Source organism: Argentina anserina, chromosome 3 (genome assembly GCF_933775445.1).
Source record: "Argentina anserina chromosome 3, drPotAnse1.1, whole genome shotgun sequence".
Lineage (NCBI taxonomy): Eukaryota > Viridiplantae > Streptophyta > Magnoliopsida > Rosales > Rosaceae > Argentina > Argentina anserina.
Window position 1 is genome coordinate 29910112 of NC_065874.1, and position 15784 is coordinate 29925895.

The 15784-nt window shown below is 38.2% G+C and overlaps 1 protein-coding gene across 2 annotated transcripts; it reads right to left on the reverse strand.

The window, feature by feature from the left end:
• Positions 1–8143: 8143 nt before the first annotated feature.
• LOC126788421 (copper transporter 2) lies at positions 8144–8983 on the reverse strand. Of its 2 annotated transcripts, none has more exons than XM_050514412.1 (2): positions 8462–8983; positions 8144–8226 (listed from the first exon to the last, which is right to left on the reverse strand). In XM_050514412.1, the coding sequence occupies exons 1-2, from the start codon at positions 8917–8919 to the stop codon at positions 8220–8222; spliced, it is 465 nt and encodes a 154-aa protein (XP_050370369.1). In that variant the 5' UTR covers positions 8920–8983; the 3' UTR covers positions 8144–8219. The 2 variants fall into 2 exon arrangements, with proteins under 2 accessions (XP_050370369.1, XP_050370368.1); XM_050514411.1 differs by having other exon boundaries at positions 8425–8983.
• Positions 8984–15784: the final 6801 nt, after the last annotated feature.

Genomic DNA, 15784 nt, shown 5'->3' on the forward strand with positions numbered 1-15784 from the left:
AATATGTTCTTTTCTCCCCCTTAAACGCGAGAAGTGTCTCATCAAAGTGACAATCTTCAAATTTAGTAGTAAAGAGACCTCATGTCTCATCTATGTAGACCCATTTTCTTACTCAGTGGAGGCCACATAGGCACATAAACCGCGTAACCAAATATGCTTAAATGTGGAATGTCATACTCATATCCAGTTACCACCTGATACACATGAAAATGTTGCTTGGCGGTAGGTCTGAAAACGAATAAGTACAACTGCATGCAAAATTGCATATCCTCAGGCAGTTATGGGTAAATTACTTTGCATAACCAGAGCCCTAGCTATAAGCTAAAACCGCTTAATTATCTCTTCTGCTAAATAATTCTACGAATGAACATAGGGTACGGAATGTTTAACATCTATCCCGATTGACATGCAATAATTATCAAATGCAATAATAGACTTAATCGGATGATCAAGGTGGTGAGCCCTGAGCTTTATTATATGAGCAAGTAGATTCAGAAATGTAGCATTGCGTGTGGACAATAAATCGATGCATCTACCATAATCATAAAGTATCTAAATGGTCCGCACTCTGGTGTTATAGGTCCACATATATCACTTTGGATCCTTTGTAAGAATTGTATGTTATGTATATTATCAACTACAAAGGAAGGCTTAGCCTGCATTTTTGTGTACCCACAAACTCTACAAAATGATTGATGGGCATTAGAGATCACGGTAAAAGCATTGCATAACACCATAGGATGCATCACGGCCACATAGGACCGTGGGATAGCCTTGGTAGGCAGTGAGGCCAAGCCATGGCCGGACATAGGTGCCACGGGTTTGCCACCATCATCTATTGCGTGTGGGGTTCCCACATGCTTTCTAGCCTTTTGAAAAATGGATAACCGTTTGAAGTATATGAATTATCATATCACATTGTCACACCCCAGTTCCGCCGGTCGGCGGTCCCATGGAGCGCAACATAGATGTTACAGTGCGGTTTGTAATAATAAAGACAACTTATTTCTAGGATCTTCACTCTAGCTAGGATTGTCAGATCCTTTCCAACTCGACACACTACTATTATTTGCAAAAAGAGTGTATAAATGGGTGGGTGAGCAAAACCACACGCTCAGTGAGTGTGTAATGTAATATGCCAGCAAAACCATGTTATTTCACTCACGCTATAAGAAAACAGTATATCATATGCACATCGATCACAACAATTCATCACATCGTATCCTTCCTTCTCATTGATTATCCTTTAATTTAGTAATCCCCACGGGTCACCTAATGTACTCTTACCCTATATCTCCATGTGCCACATCTTTATTTTAACATAACCCAATCAGGAAGTTCACTGTTCCATGACTTGTCACATAGTGGATCTAGCACCATAATACATATAATTTTAACACAGTTCACAAATCAACATGCTTCATTTGAAAATAGAGAGATATTTAATAAATAGATCAAAATTATGCTTAATACATTACAAAAATCACTCACCTCGAGAATATGAATCGTCACCCGGATCATAAATCGAGACATTTAAACGAGCATTCTAAAAATCACTGTCGGATCTAGCCCAAACCCCAAGGATGGAAAGAGTACACTGATACAAATCCGTCGCCAGTCGTGGATTGCAAATCGGAGTTACAGATCAAAACTTATGATCCGTGGAATTTTCTTCGCAAAACTAATAAAATAATATAAAAAACTTAAGAAAGAAAGTATTTAGGAGAGAGAGAAAGTCACGGTTGAAAAGAGGGGGCTGTCCTTTTAGAGATGACACATGTCAACACAAGAGAGGACCACAATTCATATTTCACTAAGTGACAAATATCACATGACTCATATCTGATGATGATGTCAGCATCCCACATGGGTCAGTTGAGAATTTACCATGTGTCACCACGTCATCCATTCTGAGCTCGAGACGTCATCGAACGACATAAGTTAGATGAAATTTCGATAAATCGTTAAAAATAGATCGGGACTCCAAAAAATTGACCGAAACATACGGAAAACTCGTGGCGACCTCCATTTTCTATTTCTCAAAAGAAAAATAAAATTTAACCTACATAAAAAATCAGGTTGTTACACACGTCCAAGATGACTTAGACGATCATGTCATAGCTTGTAAGTATCAAAATCACAGAAAGACTCGCTACTACATTAGATTCAATGCCACATAGTGTGGTAAAGTACAATCCACTACTAACATGCGCAAACCTCTCTAGAGCACGACGATGACATCTGAATCCAGAGATATTCAGTTTCATTCACAACTTTTGTGTTCATGTGATAATTTTGGCACAGATATCCTTCAAATTGAGTAAGGTTTGGTTCCTTTTTGGTGCATAAAGTGCATCTTTGACTGTTATAGGAGTAACATTAGGTAGCAAGAATGACACTACTACGTCCTTAGATTAACTGATCATTCCCAATAAGACAAGTCACAGAGGATTTGTAAGGTATAAATTTTGTGAAAAATTGCTTATCACCGGTTGACATCTACAAGTAAATTGTAAAAAGTAATTATTATTTTTTTGAAAAAGACAATGCGAACGTTCTCTAATGGACGATAAAAATATGAATACTAAGGGTCAAAACAAGTTGGGATCCCTTAAATGTGCATAACAACATCTTAGGTATGTAGAAAAATCACATGACAAGCTCAATTGGTTGCCAAAGTGTAAGTATCATGTCATTTGATCTAAAACTATGATCAGCATAAGACAATGAATATATAAATGCAAGCCCTCGCGGGGGGGGGGGGGGGGGGGGGGGGCTGCGGGGAAGTCGTGCAGGTGCTACGGGGGATCCCTGCATGCGACAGTAGGGGCATGGCAGTGGGGTGCAGGGGGGCTTAGCAGCGCAGAACAACTGCAGGGAGGCCTGCAGAGCCGAGGCAATGCAGTTGCATGGTAACAAAACAGGGGCCGTGCATGGCATCTGCAGGGCTACAACAGGGAGTCTGTAGGGCTACGGGGTAGCTTGCAGGGCTGCTGCAGGGGGGGCTGCAGGGCCGAGGCCGAGCATGGCAGAGCTAAGGCAGGGAGGTCTGCAGTGGCATAATTTGCGGCAGTTCGGCAGGGCTCAGGCGGTCGGAAAAAAAAATTCTTTTCCTTTTCATTTAACGTTTTTGTGGGGATAAACCGAGCCATGGACTGAACTTCTCAACCGAGGTCAAGGGCGTGCAACGCAAACTTGTTATAATTTTGCCACTCCCCTAAGCTTTCATGTGTTAGTTCAATTCGAACGATAAGTTCTCAAACATCACCATAATTGTAAACCGTTGGAATTCAATTCTATGAAATTTTCTGTCATAGATTCCAAACCATTCGAGCATTAAGAAAAACAAAAATAACGCTTGTCCACATTCTTGTAACAAATAACCAAAAACGAAACTTTTATTAATATGCCAAATTGAAAGTACATCAACATTGTTCTGAAAAATAAACATTTGGCTTAATAAAGCCTTATTGTGGGCAACATTGCCATTATAAATCAAACTTAAAAACTTGAACAAAGTAAGCAGAATAACGATAGTCAATCGACATGGATCTAATCGAAATCAAGAGTGAACTGAGCCTCGGGACCAGCTTTCTCATTCTCCTTAGTCTGAAAGTCATATACTTTGAGCATGATAGTAGCATTAGCGTCAGGCATCTGCTCAGAATGCACCGTTCTTATATAGAGAGAGGCGCTTTCACATCTTCTTAACTGACACATTTTCAACAAAGTTAGCTTCCTCTAACAAGTACTGCTTACATTTCTTGTGAGCTTGAACAATCTCCTTAAGAGCACGATATTACTTATGAACTTTTTTTGTCCTTGCATTGTTGTTATTGAGAATGATCTCATGGTGACGTTGCTTCTTCTTGAGAAGGTTAATCAAATATGCAAAACTGTTGATTCTTTTGGCCTCATTATCAAGGTGATATTGGTGAGCTATTTCACTCGCAGATTCTGGGAAAGTCTCTAGGGTCTTCTTGATCATGTCATCGTCAGTTTTCTCCTTGCCACACATGCTCAAATATTCCTGGAGATTTAGCATTTCCTGATGGTAGTCATGAATCTTGGCATAGTCATGTAGACATATTGATCTCCATTCTGCCAACAAAGTTGACTGCCATGCATCATGCACATTGTTAAACCGTTCCTTGAGAGTATCCTAAAGAACTTTTAGATCTATGAGCTTTAGGCACTGTTTATTGAGCACTTTGTCTATATGGCGCTTGAGAAATATCAGGGCCTGAGCTTTTACCTCTTTGGACTCTTGGTCCTCTTTTTCTTTTGGAGGTTTGATGACAGCAGTAAACTTCTTTCTGACTAACATGATTCCCACTTGGATACCCATCGATGATACTCAGTACCATGAGAATCTATGATGTCAAACTATGTTCATGTATTTTCAGACATCTACAAGAAAAAATTTAAGATGTTTGTTTTGAATCAATGAAATAAGTTTGATTAAATAAACTATTTAACAACAATTGTAAGGGTCAAATCGATGCGAATTTGCGGCTATGACTGCCACGATCGAAATTTTCTTTTATTGTTGTTCCTTTTTTTCATATTTAGCTACACACAACGGTTACATATGGTAATAATGGCAATCGCAGCCGCTCCTAAAACACTATATCAGTTAAGTGGCGAGTTCCCCTGATATCTACTCGAGAAGCATAAGAATCGGGTTGATAAGAAAATGAGTTTGAAAGTCCCCAATGCAGGACAAAAATCTCATCAAAGTAAATTCATTGTAAGTAGGAACTTTAATTTATAAATTTACCTTGAATTGCAAAAGTCTTGTAAAATTATTACTCTTCTTCTGCTTTTTCTTTGCTCGGCAACAACTTGAAGCTTGATTTTCTTCTTCTCTTGGTGCGGCTGCAAAGGGAGCTAAGATTACCGAGGAGCGGCGGCCGAATGAGGCAGGGGGTGGAGGCTGGCGGCGCTAGGGAAGGTGCGGCCGACTAGGAAAAAGAATAAAAACTAGGGTTTTTAGGTTTTGTTTTTCGGGTTCTAGGTTTAGGGAAACTCAGTGCAAGAGATGTGCGCTTGATATCATGAAACAATAGAATGAATTCGAGAAAATAACGGTAATTTTATTGATAGATATGAAACCTTATATATAAACATTACATCAAAGGTCTCCATGAATAAGAGATACGATATTATATCTTAATTAGCTAGGCTATATTAATTAGGATAACATACACCAAGAATATCTAAGAGATGATTCTCATACAACATATATCAGTACATGATATATTTATTAATTACATTAAATGACGAGTTGTCTATTTGACAAAGTTTCCCAATAGAAGACAAGCGAGAAAAATTAGCTTGCACACGGTTGACATATATTGCACGTGATGCCTGTGACACTAGCCAACCCGCATAGCTATTGCCACACATAAGAACAAAGATTACCTCTAAAACTTGGAACGATGGCATTGTAACGACCCTAAAATTTCGAGCTTAAAAACTCAAAATTTCAAAGTCGTTAAACACTAAACAATTTCAATGAAATCGAAATCATTTAAAATGCCAAAGCGGATCATCTCTGAGTTCAAAATACAACTCAATCAAACCGATTATTACAACCCAAATTATAATTCAATATTATAACAAATGGAATTGCGTAATCCTCACAACAAACTCACAAGATAGTCACACAAAATCCTCACACCAGCTGGAGATAAATAACTTCAAGTCCACTGAGCGGTACGTCAATTCCCACTAATCCACACCTGCGGAGTTATCCACTACACCATCGAATTGGTGCACCGGGATTGTAAACACAAACCCGGTAAGCTTTACAGCTCGTATGAGTAAAATGAAAATATAACTCGCATAACAATATATTCGAAAATCCAGAAATCAAACAAATATAAATGCACTCATGAGTGAATGGACGGCCCATCTGGTTGTCCCAAAGAAATATGAAATGAAACGCTCATGAGAAATTAAGTAACCCTTCTGGTTACCCAAATGCATTTATAATACGGGTACCAAGAACGCTGGTACACATCTGTTACCCCTTTCGTAATACACCGCCGATATTGGGCAACCACCCGCTACCCAATATCCAAAAATATGAGTACTCATGAGCAGATAACCACCCGTTACCTCACATGCAGGACTCTGGCAGACAGACTAGAGCTCTAACTGCATCGTAACTTTCGCCCGGCCAAAGGCTAGGTTCCGACTTGCCAAACACGTACAATTATCTCACATCATATTGTACCAAATCAAGTTCGAAGACAAATCAACATTTTAACAATCTCAATGTTAAAATCACGTACAATAATCTCACATCATATTGTACCAAAAATCAAGTCCGAAGACAAATCAACATTTTAACAATCTCCATGTTAAAATCACGTAAAATAATCTCACATCATATTGTACAAATCAAAATCACATGCTCGATATATAAATCTCGTCATCAAAATGACATAAATCACGATAAAATCATAACAGTATATTATATAACAAACTATATATATGTACATATTTACCATTTATACAATATATATATATAATCCATTATATCATATACATGTCATATTTCACAAACACGTCCGAAGACAAAATTCGTCCGAAGACAAAACTTATTCGAAAACAAAACTCGTCCGAAGACAAAACGTTTTAACAAACACCATGTTAAAACCACGTACAATAATCACACCTCATATTGTACACATTAAATCACATGCTCAATATTTAATTCTCGTCATCGAAATGACCAATTCAAATGAATTCATAACAGTATATAATATAGCAAACTATATATATATGTACTTATTACCATTTATACAATATATATGTAATCCACTATATCGTATACATGTCGTAATTCAATATTAAAAACTCTTGTAAAATCTTGAACCTCCGCAAGGGTATATTCGTAAATATGTGAGATTTTACTCACATTCTTTCCTCCGTGCAACTTCCACGACCCTGAAAGTAATTTCCTCACTCGTTTCGTCAGTCACCTAATAGCACGATAAATGCTTAGAAAATGATACTTAAAATATCAGGTGACGAGTTCAGCACAGCTAAATGTTGTTCTTAAAACATTGTTCACGGAACACTGTTCATGTTTACTAATCACTGTTTTTACTAAACAACTGTTCACAGTTACAGTTTTGCCAAAACACTGTTCACAGTATTGTTTTACCATACCACTGTTCACATTCACTGTTACAGAGTACTATTCACATACACTATTCATGCGACGTCACTGTTCACATGAACTGTTACAAATCACTAATCATAGTTACTATTTATGCGTTGGTACTATTCACAGTTACTATTCATGCGGCGTTACTGTTCACCGACTGCCACCAATCATCACCAAGTTTCACCACCACAACCTAAACAACATTTCTAACAACTTTCTAGTTGACACCAAGGTCTAAATCCGAGCTTAAACAGTCCAAACAACGAAGAACATAAATTCGGCACTATTCACAAACCCTAGAAATTGAAATTTTGATTCGGGTACTTACACTTCGATTTGGCTCGATTCCTTTTGTGGGAACGTTGCTGGGACTGAGACAAGCAAAACCCCCCAAGAATCTCGAGCTATGGTGGCCGGAGGAGGCGGCGCCGCCACAGCAGCAACTTCCGGTGGTTGCTACACCATGTGTGGTTGTCGCCGGTGTGCAAGGCGTAGCCTAAAAGATGGGGATCGTCGAGTCCGTCAGTTTGATAGGTGGCACGACACGAGGCAACGTCGGATGGTGGAGAAATCGGCCAGAGAAGGTTTTTGGTCGGGTGAACAGTACCCGAGCTGATTTTTAATCTCCTCTCCTTCCTTTTATACTATTTCCAAAATCGGAAACGAACTTCCGACGTTAATAACTTTCGCGTCCGACGTCCGATTCGAACGCGTGACGTGCCCACGAACTCGTATCGATGAGCTCTACGACTTTCGTGAAGGACGTTTTCGGAACCGAGCGACAAAATAAAAGTCGATCTATATATTGCGGTAACGTTACGTTTTCTAATTAAACGATCCGAGAACGTTTCCGTTTTCGTTTCGAAATGTCGCAAACCTCCAATTGTCGTCTTGAATTAATTTCACAAGTTTAACACTTTGAAAATACTCGACATTTAGTTTCTAAAAATTCGGGTTATTACAGGCATGGCCACGCAAGCAACTGAAGAAAGAATCCAGAAGTTTTGAAGCCACAATTTTGAATTAAATGGGTACTGGTTCACTCCCTGTTCATTATCATGATATGATTTACAAGTCAGAAACTACCATATAAAGCTCAAATTGCTCAATAGGAATTAATTCGCATAGGTAGGGTTTCCGTGCTACCCAGAAAAGGAATGGATATCATATCATTCATAATTTAGGACATTTAATTTCTCCCAACTACTGTAAAATTGAAAATCAAATCAAAACAAGAATCTCACAATTAGCTCCATTAATCAATCCTAAAATATTCAACACCTCACTGGAGGAAGATCAGATCTCTTATCATCCTCCACAGATTTCTTGAAAACCCTACTGCCAAAAAGGAAGAACCCCAAAGTATGCCCAGCAACAGCAACCAGAAACACACCAGCGTTAAACGACATGACAGCCAACATGACCATATATCCCAACCCGACCCTCAGACAGTGCAACAGAGTCTGGACCAGTCCGGCGGCCACGTGTCCCGATCCGGCCTTGATGATTCGATAATGGGAGAGCCACTCTACGAGGACAGCAAGGGCGAAGACGAAGAGTAGGGCCACGTAATACATGCCGGTGCTGGTGCCTGGCCAGTTGGAGAAGAGGACCTCAGCGGCTGTGCCCCAGAAGAAGGTCATGTGCATCATAATTTTCCGGTGAGGCATCGTCGTCGACGAGCCGTTCATGGATGGCGGTGGTGCCATGGAACCCATGTCATGGTTACCATGATCCATACCTTCTATTTCTCACACTCTCAGCTCTCTGGAAAATTGGTGAAATCTGTGTTTTGGGGTTAAGATAAGATCAATGAGGCGGTTTAAGGATTGGTTGTATGAATTTATAAAGGGTGTTGGGGTGTCTTAATGAAGACTCTGCTCGTACAATATTGGGGCTCGTAATGTGTAGTACAGTTCCAGAATTGGGAATTGCAAAGGAATTAAACGTAATAGTATTTTATTTATTTCTTTATCAATGATAATCAAATAGATAATTGACTTTTATAAATTAATTTCTTTTTTAGAAATTAAACGTAATAGTATTTTACTTATTTCTTTATCCAATGATAATTAGATATATAATTGACTTTTATAAATTAATTCATTTTTTTGTTACATTTAATTTCGGGTTCTTACGTGACCTGAATGTATGATAATAATAAAATGTATAATAAATATAAAATAGCTCGGGAGAGTGGATTTTACACCACATTTTTAAATTTAGTTCTAATAAGAAGAGGACTATCCTAATAATAAGAGGTCATTGGAAAAAAAATTCTGATTGTTATGAACATAGTCATCACAAATTTCACTTTCTGATATCTCATTCTAATGAGATAGGGTAGGGGTGGCACTTAAGACAGAAAAACCGAAAACCGAACCGAAAAAACCGGACCGAAACCGAAAAAAATTGAATCGAACCGAACACAAGAAAAACTGAACCGAACCGAATTAATCAGTTTTGTTTCAGTTTGGGCACATAAGAAACCGAACCGAACCGAAAAACCGAATTATTTATAAAATAATGTCGTTTTACGTTTATCTTACCGAATATTTGTTTTGATTAATGTGATTTTAGGTTTATATTATATATAATTATATGTTTTTTTTGTAGTGTTATATATGTATATATAATCATCTATGTTTATATGTATGTTTCAAATAAGTTTGCTAAAACAAACACACACATATATATACAAGCGGATGTGTAATTACTAAATCGCCTCAATATGAAGCAACTATATGAAGGAAACTTCTCAAGATCGATCGACACCAGTCGATATGATTGATATGTATATATAGTCACCTTGTAAAAATTTCATCCAATTCGGACATCGTTTAACCGTCGGAATTTCTGGTAAACCAAAAACAACATTAATATACCCTAAGGGAGAACCCATTACTAAGATGCGAATGAGAAAAGTTGTTTACATATTTGAAGTCACATAATTTTTGTCATCGATCGTGCGTGGTCGAAATAAGGAAACTCATTTGGCAAACTCCCGGTCAATGGGATTTTATTATGTGAAAACACATGTTTTTTGGTTGACCGTTGGTACGGACGGTCAAACCATGTTCAAAACGGACGAAATTTTTACGGGTTCCCTAAATATATATACCGATCACATCTACTGGTGTCGATCGACCATATTTCAAACTGGAGTTGTCGATCGCTGAAGTGTCCACTAATGTACCATAACCTTTATATTAGGGTTATAATAAAACTATCACATTATGAAGCGACTATATGAAGGAAACTTATCGGAATTGATCGACACCATCCGATGTGATCAGTATATATATTTAGTGATCATTTTAAAATTTCATCCAATTCGGACCTCGTTTGACCGTCGGAATTTCCGGTAAACCAAAAACAACACTAATATACCCTAAGGGAGGACCCATTACCAAGATGCGAATGAGAAAAGTTGTTTACACATTTGAAGTCACATAATTTTTGTCATCGATCGTGCGTGGTCGAAACAAGGAAACTCATTTGGCAAAGTCTCGGTCAATGAGGGTTTTATTATGTGAAAACGCATGTTTTTTGGTTGACCGTTGGTACGGACGGTCAAACCATGTTCAAAACGGACGAAATTTTTACGGGTTCCCTAAATATATATACCGATCACATCTACTGGTGTCGATCGACCATATTTCAAACTGGAGTTGTCGATCGCCGAAGTGTCCACTAATGTACCATAACCTTTTATATTAGGGTTATAATAAAACTATCACATTATGAAGCGACTATATGAAGGAAACTTATCGGAATTGATCGACACCATCCGATGTGATCAGTATATATATTTAGTGACCATTTTAATATTTCATCCAATTCGGACTTCGTTTGACCGTCGGAATTTCCGGTAAACCAAAAACCACACTAATATACCCTAAGGGAGGACCCATCACCAAGATGCAAATGAGAAAAGTTGTTTACATATTTGAAATCACATAATTTTTGTCATCGATCGTGCGTGGTCGAAACAAGGAAACTCATTTGGCAAAGCCCCGGTCAATGAGGTTTTATTATGTGAAAACGCCTATTTTTTGGTTAATCGTTAGTATGGACAATCAAACTATGTTCAAAATGGATGAAATTTTTACATGGTCCCTAAATATATATGTTGATCACATCTATTGGTGTCGATCGACAATATTTTGAAACTAGAATTTTTTTTAAAAAAAAAAACCATAAAAACCGAACCGAACCGAACCGTTCGGTTCGGTTTTCAGTTTGCCTTATTGAAAAACCGAACAGTGAACCGAACCGAAGTTTAATTTCAGTTTGATTTATGGTTTGACCCCAAAACCGAACCGTTTAAACCGAATGCCACCCCTAAGACAGGATCGCCATTCTTCGACGACTCTCGCCCTTGCTTTGCATCGAACATACAATGCAGATATTAATTGGAGATATCCATCAATATTATGTTACTTGCACTCAACTAAGCTTCACTTACACCTGTTTTTCCCGTTGTAAAAACCCATGGATTAGTAACGGTTAACAAAATATTTAAGTTCCATTCAGATAAGATTGACTTGATATAAATAGTGGTCAAGAATAATTGAACAAGGGTATTAGCTGAAGTCGACAGTGACGAGGCATCAGGCATGTCTACCAAGACGGCAAGACCATGTCCATAAGTCCATTGTGTCAAACTTTGCGTGCATGCATAAGCCGCATAAGCGGCTTGCAATATGCCAAAATATGCAACATGCATGTTTCTCTATCAGCCTGCGGTCTGCGGAGCTGCTTAATTTGATAGTACAATACTGCAATTCATCCACAGAGAAATCAAAATCTAAGCACCAGGTAACAATGACGGAAGTATTAATCTAGAGGGTTAATTCGATGCAGCCATGACGTACTGATGAATCAAAGACCATGATTGAGTACTTTAATTAATATTTAGAAGGGTTCTTATCTAATTATAATGGACTACTGCATTACAATATCACATTATTCACACACACACACACACATATATATGCATGAGATCATTTTTAATTTTCTATGAAAACAACTGGGTGATATATGGCGATTCAAATGGATGAAGGGGCGGTATGAGGTTATTACTCAAATGTAATTAATAATCTATATAGATAATCTATGATTGATTAAGTTGTTATAAGATGCACAATGTTGCATTCATGTTATCGAGTTAAAAGAGTTAAAGATATATATTTAGTTTAGAGTATAAACTTTACACTTACAAGTTACAAGTGTGGTAGTCGTTAATTATAATTTCAATTTTTAGAGGAACACCATAGTAATTGGTTAGTGTGTGATGCCTCTGATTGCCAAATGCTGATATGACTTTGAATCATCTTTTTTATGATGTACGTGAAAAAGTTATATAACATTTCAAATAGTTCATGTTTTACCATGGCATCTGGCCATCTGGGAATTCTTGCATGGGGCTTGCGTAATATATATATATATATATATATATATATATATATATATATATATATTCTTTTCGTTTCCATAGAAAATTGATGAAATTAACAAGGTGTATCACCCTGGTGTCGAGCTAAATTTCTACAAGACCATTTTCTATCTTTAGTATCTCATTATCATCATCACGTTAGATCCGTAGAGAAAGTGTTTAACCACCAATTAAGTTCGATCCAGATGGTTTCTACTGATACTAGTCGTTGGCATTCAGAATGTTATACTAGGTTTTGGTAACCATTGATAAAGATAACAAGGTGCACAATTGATGCATAAAATGATTCGTGATGAAGAGTCAAAGGATGCTGAGGTACCTAGTAGATTTAGTCAATCAACTAGATTATGTCCTCCGATAGACTCCTTCAAAGTATTGGAAGAAAGAAAAGCAAGAATTACATTAACCATCTTACATTCTTTATGTGCGCGTTCCATACATAGGTGGTGCCTAACTACTATATGTCTATTCTTTTTTACGTTGGTACTAGGGATGTTAATCGGTCCTGGTGTCTGAAGGAACCATTGGAACCGAACCATCTAAGCTCCGTTCTGTCACGATCCCACAATTTCGAGTATGGAACTCAAATTTCGAAGTCATGAAAAACTCTAAAACAATCTCAATAAATCGAAATCATTTAATGTCACAGCGGATCATTACTGAGTTCAAAGTACAACTCAGTCAAATCGATTATTACAAACCAAATTTATAATTCAACATTATATCAAATGGAAATGTAAAAATCCTCTCAAATCCTCACCACAAGATAGAATAAAACAACTTCAAGTCTTCAGAGTTGTCCGTTGATTTCCACTAATCCACATCTGCGGAATTATCCCCTACATCATCGAATAGGTGCACCTGGATTGTAAATACAAACCCGGTAAGCTTTGCAGCTCGTATGAGTAAAACAACAATATAACTCGCATAAAAATATATACGAAAATCCACAATCATCAATCATAAATACATTCATGAGTCATTAGAAGACCCATATGGTTGTCTAATAATATGAAAATATATGTGCTCATGAAATTGGGCAACCCCTCTGTTTACCCAAATGCATTTATAATACGGGTACTCATGAGCGCTGGTACACCTCTGTTACCCCTCATGATAGTACGCCGCCGACATTGGCCAACCACCTGCTACCCAATATCTAAAATATGGGTACTCATAAGTCGATAACCCATATGTTACCTCTCATGCAGTACACCAGCAGACAGACTAGAGCTCTAACTATATCGTAACTGTCGCCCGGCCAAGGATAGGTTCCGACATGCCAACACGTCTGAAGACTGGTCCGAAGACAGAAAAACACGTCCGAAGACAGAAAACGTTTTAATCAATTCAATGTTAAAACCACGCACAATAATCATCACATGATATAGTACAAATCAAATCGACATGCTCAAATAAATAAACATCAACGCTAAAATGAACTCATTCGCAAACGGAAATTATGACAATATATAATATAGCAAACTCTATATATGTACCTATTTTACCAATCATACACATATACAATCCACTATATCATATACATATCACAGTTCATTTCATTTTAATAAAGCGTAATCATGAATCTCCACAAGGGTAGATTTGTCAATGTGACAGTTTTACTCACCTTATAATCCTGATGGTAATTTCCACGATTCCGAACTCAAATCCTTTACTTGTTGTGTCGATCACCTAGAATAGATAAGAAGTGAATTTAAAATCGTTACGTAAAACCTTAAATGCTGAAACAGTAATAATATTTAACTGTTAAGCAATTTCTGGTTTTTATGAAATTACCGTTCACGTAGTTACTATTCACGTATCAATGTACAAATACATATTAATTACGTATTCATGTATGAGTACATACTATTTACATATTTCTGTACAAGTACATAGTATTTACGTATTCTTGTACGTCCATGTACTATTCAATCGTATATAATGACTCAGTAAATAATAATTACTGATTTACCCTTCAGAATTTATTTTTACAATTACTATACGTAAAAATTATTTTACATTCACCGTACGTAAAATAAATTTATATTTACTGTACGTAAATTACTTTTTACATTTACCGTACGTAAAAATAAATTTCACAAAATTACTGTTTTAAATCACCGTTCACGCGCCGCCGCATGTGGGGGCGCGTGGAGTACACGCGCCACCTCCGGCGACGGTGCATGGCGCTCACGCGCCACTCACTGTGGCAGTGCGTGGGGCCAACGCGCCGACTCCGAAACCGGCGCGTAGTACGTCAGCGCCGCCCCCTAACCTCTCCATTTTCCCTCATCTTCTCCTCCATGGCCTCCTACCCTCCTCACGCACCCACACGCGCCGCCTAAGGCGGCAGTATTCTCCCCTCCTCCTCCTCCTCCTCTGATCTCCTCCACATCCTCCTCAAATCCATCCTATACAACCAAAATCACACAAACAATAATCACAACAACCAATTTAATCGAATCCTCACCTATTTCCTGCCTTGGAAGCACCAGAGCTCATTGGAGAGCTTGGACCGACTGTGCTCGGTTCGTGTGAGGAGAGGCGTGGCTTCACGGTGGCGAGGGAGGTCGTGCCTTGTTCGGAGGAGAGTGGAGTCGAGCTGGTGAGGACCTAGGAGCCGGCGGTGAGGGCCTCGTCGCCCGGAGGAGGGAGATCGCGGTGCGATTTGCAGAGGGAGGGGGAGCTCGGGGAGAGAGAGAGAAGAGGGAGGCGGGGTGAGGTGAGAGAGAAAGGGTTTCCGAAAATGGAAACCCTACTCCTAAAAAATTTCCTTTTATACCCACTTCTAAAATCAGAAACTAACTTCCGTCGTTAATAACCTTCACGTACGACGTCTGATTAGAATGCGTGACATGTCCGCAAAATCGTAACGACGAGCTCTACAACTTTTGTGAAGGAAGTTTTCACAAACGAGCGACGGAGTAAAAATCGATTCTTGCGTCGCGGAAACGTAACGTTTTCCTAATTAAAATTTCCGATAACGGTTCCATTTTCGATTTACAAAATCGTGAGGCGAAACCTTGCGGTTTATTAATCATACAAGTTTATAAAAATTCTACCAATTCAATAAATCGATCCCGAAAAATCGGGTCATTACACATTCAGTTCGGATCCGGCAAGAAAAAATGCTTATATTAGTA